The sequence below is a fragment of the Pteropus vampyrus genome, unplaced genomic scaffold, assembly GCF_000151845.1.
Source record: "Pteropus vampyrus isolate Shadow unplaced genomic scaffold, Pvam_2.0 Scaffold28, whole genome shotgun sequence".
In the NCBI taxonomy this organism is placed as follows: domain Eukaryota; kingdom Metazoa; phylum Chordata; class Mammalia; order Chiroptera; family Pteropodidae; genus Pteropus; species Pteropus vampyrus.
The window spans coordinates 1,775,455-1,781,772 of NW_011888809.1; the positions used below are offsets into that span (position 1 = coordinate 1,775,455).

Genomic DNA, 6,318 nt, shown 5'->3' on the forward strand with positions numbered 1-6,318 from the left:
TCCCAACCTGAGAATCTGCCCTGAACAGCCAATAAATTTCTACTACTCGGCTGTGAATATAACAAATGCCTATGTCCTGGAGCCTGTGGACATAATGCCGCGCACTCCGTTAAAAGTAAACCCAGCCACTCTCTGTGTCGCCTGCCTAGGGAGGCGCCCAGACTCCTTAGGTCCCAGGAATCAGGTAACCACAGTCTCTGCTCTAGGGCCTGGCGATGACGTCACGCCGCCCCTTTCTAGCATCGCGAGACTCTTTTCTCCCTCCCCTAGCTCCCTGCGCTACTAACCGCTTGCGCCCGCTGCCAGGCAGCGGCAGGGATGGCGAGCCGCGGAGCCGGGGCGGTGACAGTAACAACGGTTTCGCTATTGGATGAGGAGACCTGAGGGACGGGCCAGCTTAGTGAACAAGAAGAGACCGAGGCGGGTGGCCCCGAGAGAGCGAGGGCAATGGAGGCCAACATGCCGAAGCGGAAGGAGCCTGGCAAGTCCCTGCGCATCAAAGTCATCTCCATGGGCAACGCCGAAGTGGGAAAAGTGAGTACCTCGCCGGGAGGGGCGGGACTTCTACTACATGCCGATTGGCTGGGAGGGCGGCCACTCAGCAGCCTGGGGCCCAGCCTCCTTCCCGCCCCTGAGCAGGCCCCGTCTCCTCCTGGGGATGTGGCTCTTCGAGGAAAACTCTACTGACCTTTTTGACCTTAAGATTGTCCCCTTCTCCACCGACGTCACTCTCCTTAAGAAGATGTCTTCTGTGACCCTTAACCCTTGAATGTACTCCAAAGAGAGTAAGGAGGCCTGGGTCCTACTGGCAGATCGTCTGCTTAGATACCATATCTGCATTCTACGTGACACATCCAGGACTGAGAGGTGGAGAATAAAAGTTTAGTTACCCCAAGCAGTGCTTGGGAACCAAAGGGAATTTACGGGGTGCGTAAGAGGATTGGGGATCTGTAAAATGTTGCTCTGCAGACATGGAGCCCAGAATCTACCATTTTAGCTGTAAGAGAGCATAACTGATGCTGACGTGTTTCACAGGGGAGGTGCGATGGATGTCAAGGAGCCTGCGTTACTTCGTATGTTTTGTTTTTATTTCTGGCACTTGTCACCACATCCATTTTTCAAAGGAACTTTAGTTCTTCTTTGTTCCGTCTATTGGGTATCATCTATAAGCCCTCCCGTTATATGTTGGTGAGGGATGGACGGCGAAAGGTAACTGAAGGTCTTTTCCCAAATGGATTCTAAGACTGCCTCTTCTTCACCTAAGTTGTCTCTCCTTTTGGGTAACTGAACGCTATTGGTTAAGAACCTCCGAAGGTCATCAAATTAGTAGTGGCAGAGACAGAATTAGAACCTGGGTCTTCACACTCCCACTGCAGTTCTCTTTCCATGATTGCATGCTGTCAAAATCAACTCCAAGTAGGATTTAGATGCCAAAAGAGCTGTTGAGGAGAAGGTTTAGGCCAGCTTCCTGCACATAGGTAATGCTCAGTAAAAGTTTTTTAGTGTCTTTTCTTTCCATTTAGCATTATCCTTTACTATGTATCTCCGTGTGTAAATATGTATTAACAAAGCATTCAGTGAAAGTCAACATTTATCAAACATCAACTATGTGCCAGGCATTAAAAAGAAAAAAAATAAAAAGCCTCTAGGTTATGTACTAAACTGGCAAAGTGAGCATGCGTCGCTTTTGTAATTTTACTATGCTTAATAGTGCAACATTAGAAATAGCCCCAAATGCCCAGTATCACCACATTTATTTAACATTATTCTAGATTTATTAGCCAGTGCAATTAGATAAGGGCAAGAAATAAAATTTGAAGTACTGGAAAAGAGAAGGCAAAATTATTATTATTTGTTAATGATATTATTGTTTGCAAACCCAAAGAGAATTAACTGAAAAGCTATTAGAAACGATAAGAAAATTCAATAAGGAAAAACTAGTATACAAAAGTTAATAGCTTTACTGTATCAAATTATAATGGTTTGGAACATATAACTGAAAACTTTTAATTTACAATAAAAAAACAGAATAAAATGCCTAGGTTAAATTTAAGAAGAAATGGGTAGGACCTATATGAAGAAAAATTTCAAACTCTATGAAGGGATGTAAAATTACTTAGGCAAATGAGAAAATATTTCTTTTTAATTAGGATCACTCAATATTGTAGAAATGTCAATTCTTTAAAATTTACAAATGTAATTCAATTCCAATTAAATTACCAATGGTTTTTTTCTTCAGAGCATAATAAAATGTACTAAAATCCTTATGAAAAATTAAATGTGACAATAACCAAGAAAATTGTGAAAAAAGATGAGAGATTAATTCTATCAGATATTAAAACACATTTTAAAGTTACCAAGCTTTTCCTATTGATACCAGAAAGGTAAAATAGACATCAGTGGAACAGAATGGAGTCCAGAAATAAACCCAAACATATAAGGAAATTCACTTTACAACAAATGTAATAAAATTACGTGAGAAAGTAGGAATCATTTAATAAGTACTATTGGAACAACTACCTATTTGGGAGTGGAGTGGATTCCTATTGCATTCCTGTCTCAAAAATAAATTTTAGGTGGATAAAAGATTTAAATATAACTTAAAAAAATTTTTCCCTTAGTTGTAAAGGTAGCACATACTCATTTAAAGAATCTGGAAAATATAGAAAGGTATACAGATAAACAAATTTAAGTTAAAAATTAGGAAATGCCCTAGAAAATAATCCTTGGATCAAAAGGCAAATCAAAACAAATGACAAAATAACCAGGAAGCAATGAAAAGGATAGAATCTCTACCAAAACCTTCAAGACAAAATTAAAGTTGTAGTCAAAAGAGAATGAATTATTTTATTCATTTCTAAAGAAGAGATAAAAACTAAAGGAATTTAATGGTTGCATAATTTTGTGAGTATGTTAAAAATTATGGATTGTACACCTTAAAAGTGAATTTTCGGGTATGGTATATCAATTAAAAATATTACTTAAGATATCAAGTATTAAGTAACTTAATACTTAAGACATTAGAAAAAGGACACAAAATAAACCAAAAAAAAAAAAATTCTCTGGAAAGATTAATGAAAAAGCAAAGTCTAAAATTCTATTTAAGAAAAATAGAGAAAGCAAAAAATTACAAGATTTGTACGGAAAAAGAGAATAATCACATACCAGAAGAAATTAAAAGATTAATTAGTGAATACTATCTACAGTTCTATAGGAACACATTTGAAAATGTCAAGGAAAGGGAGGATTTTCAGCAAAATATAAATTACCAAAATTCAAAAAGAAGTAGAAAATCCAATCGACCAGTTATCTCAGAAGGAATTACAAAAGTAATTAAGAGTCTATGGCCATGCCACCCTGAACATGCCTGATCTTGTCTGATCTTGGAAGCTAAGCGGGGTTGGGCCTGGTTAGTACTTGGATGGGAGACCACCTAGGAATACCAGGTGCTGTAGGCTTTAAAAAAAAAAAGTAATTAAGAGGCTTACTATCTAAAAATGTATCAGAATCATATGGCTTCATGAATAAGATTTATTTAAGCTTTAAATAACACATACTTTCAGTTATTTAAGTTATTCCAAGGTAAAGAAAAATATGAATAGGACATCAATTTATTGTATATGAAGTCATGGTAACTTAAATAGCGAAACTTGATATAGTATCAAAAAAGAAGTATATACCAATTTCATATATACATAGAGATGCATAATTTCTAAATAGCAACAGATACAATTCAGCAATATATAAAAAATAATGAACTATTAGAAAATATGGTTTATCACATGCATGCAAACATGGTTCAATATCAAGATGTTAATCAACTTGTTATAATTTGTTATATCAACTGATTACTGGAGTAAATATTTTCAGTATCATAACATTTGATAAAATCAAGTAGTCAGTTCTAGTAAACAATTTAAGGTCAGGATAAAAGGAAACTACTTAAATATGATACAACATTATTTACTACCTACCAACAGCAAACACACCAAATGGTAAAGTGCTAATACCATTTCCTTTAAAATTAGAAACGAGAAAGGATACTCACTATTTTCCTTTATTATTCAGCATTGTTTTAGAAGTTCTAGAGATGCAGTGAGGAAAAGGGGCTTCCCAAAGGCATAATCTCCTTCGTAGGGCAACCCTGAAGTTTCTCTGTGGTCTTTGTCTATATCCAGTTCAACTCTCTGCCTTGGCAGTCAACTTGCTCCCAAAGCCCCAGCCCAGTTCTCAGGGTCCTCTAGGGTCTGAAGTTTCCTAATGACATTACCATTGAATCTTTATATCAACCAACTTTGAAGCTTGCACTAATTCTAGATATCTAGTTATATTAAAGAAATATTTTGTTGTTAAATTAGTTGAATTGGGTTTCTCTTACTTATGGTCAAAAATACCCTCATCATACAGTATTGTAGTATGTACTTCTCTGAAGTTTGCCTTTCTCTCCTAACAGTAGATAATGGAAATTCCTCCAAGTTATCTGACATAGCTCTGTTCGCTCTTCTTCATAGTTGTACAATAGTCCATGATATGTACGTATTCCCTCTACTGATGAGAATTCACTGTGTTTCCAGCTTTTTTTCTTTATTACAAACTATTGTAATAAATACCTTGTATGTGCATGCGCATGTGCGTGTGCACACGTACAGACATACCTTGTTTTATTGCACTTCACAGATATTGCGTTTTTTGCAAATTGAAGGTAAGACCATCAGCAAAAAGATGGTCAGCATTTTTTAGCAATAAAAATTCTTAAGGTATGTACATTGGTGTTTTTTAAGACAAAATACTATTGCACACTTAATAGACTACAGTATAAATATAAATGTATCTTTTATATGCACTGGGTAACCAAAAAAAATTCATGTGACTTGCTTTATTGCAGTGGTCCAGAACCAAACCTACAATATCTCTGATGTATGCCTATATGTATATCCTTAAATACTGGTACTGTAATTTCTATGGACTAGAGTCCCAGGGATAACACTGCTGATTCGAAGAGCACATTCTTAAATTTTAGTAGCTATTGCTGGTTGCTCTTTAAAAAAAAGGTATAGTTCTAACAGCAGTACGCAAGTACCCTTTTCTCAAAATCCCTACCAACTCAGGTGTTGTCATTATTTTAATTACTACGACCAATCTGGTTAATAAGAAATAATTTCATTGTTACTTTAATTTGCATTTCACTGACTACAGATGAAGTTGAGCATCTTTTCATATGCTTATTGGATTTTGGATGTGCTAATATGTGTATTGCCCAATTTATACTCCATACCTATTTTTCTATTGGTTGATGTGTCTTATCAATTTTTATGGTTTAGAGACATTAGAGATATTAACTTTTTACCAGTCATATTAGTTACAAATATTTGCCCACATATGTTTTGTCTTTTAATATTTTTACAGCTATTTTGTCATACAATTGCTTTTATTATTATTTATATATATACAATTATGTCTGTCATTTCTTTTATGTTTTCTGGCTTTTCCTTTCTTGATTGAAAGGAGTCCCTAAGGTTATATATGTGTTGCACATTTCCTTGTGAAATTTTTATGTTATTTTTAGATGCTTAAATCATAAATCCATCTGTAATTATTTACTTTTTTAGTATATGCACTGCTAAAGTGAGCGTTGTAATTTATTTTGTATATAGGGAGGTTATGGGCCTTAATTTTTTTCCAGATGGGTATTCAATTGTGCCATTAGCATTTTACCAAATAAATCATTCTTTTCTCATTGATTTAAATATCACCTTTCTCACTTTTTAAATTTCCTTACATAATGGGATCTATTCTGGGCTCTCTGGTCTGTTCTGCTGACTTACTTATCTGTCTACTCTTATGCCAGTATAATATCTTAATTAGTTTCAGATTATATTTTAATATCTGTCAAGGCAAATTTCCTCCTCTTTCTACTGCCCTGCTCTGTTATTCTTTTAACTACTTTGATTAGTTCTTCTCAGACAGTTCTTTCATATGAATTTTAGGATAATTCTGGTTTGTTCGTTTTTTTAAAGACTCAAACCTGTTAATATTGTAATTGGAATTTCATTAAAAGAGAAGTGCCTAAAAATTATTTAAGAAAAATAATGAAAGCAAAAATATTCTATTTTATGTTATTTAAGTAGATTGTGAGATACTAAGGACCAAGAACCCCATCTCTTTGTGTTATAGGAAGTGGTTATTAACACTACTATTTAAATGTGTATCTCTTTAAACACTTAGGACTAGTGTTTAAATAGCATACCAGAGCTAAAGGACTTCCAGGCCCCTTACTCCCATGAATAATTTAGAAAAAGGCTATATTTTTATAAGATA

General features: G+C 35.2%; 1 protein-coding gene and 2 pseudogenes across 3 annotated transcripts in view; all 3 read left to right on the forward strand.

The window, feature by feature from the left end:
- Window positions 1–6,318, forward strand: part of DNAJC27 (DnaJ heat shock protein family (Hsp40) member C27) — a 33,853-nt gene that overhangs the window by 1,099 nt on the left and 26,436 nt on the right. For 2 of the 3 annotated variants that reach the window (XR_895689.2, XM_011356547.2), the window contains exon 1: window positions 273–534. The exons of the other annotated variant lie outside the window; for it this stretch is intronic. Coding sequence is in view for 1 of the 2 variants with exons in the window: in XM_011356547.2 (XP_011354849.1) it covers window positions 448–534 (87 nt within the window). In the remaining variant the exon portion in view is untranslated. Of the gene's footprint in view, window positions 1–272; window positions 535–6,318 lie in introns of those variants that run through there. 3 annotated transcript variants of the gene reach the window in all.
- The window catches only part of LOC105289799, a 7,287-nt pseudogene continuing 2,164 nt past the window's right edge, over window positions 1,196–6,318 (forward strand).
- LOC111737577 lies at window positions 3,340–3,458 on the forward strand (annotated as a pseudogene).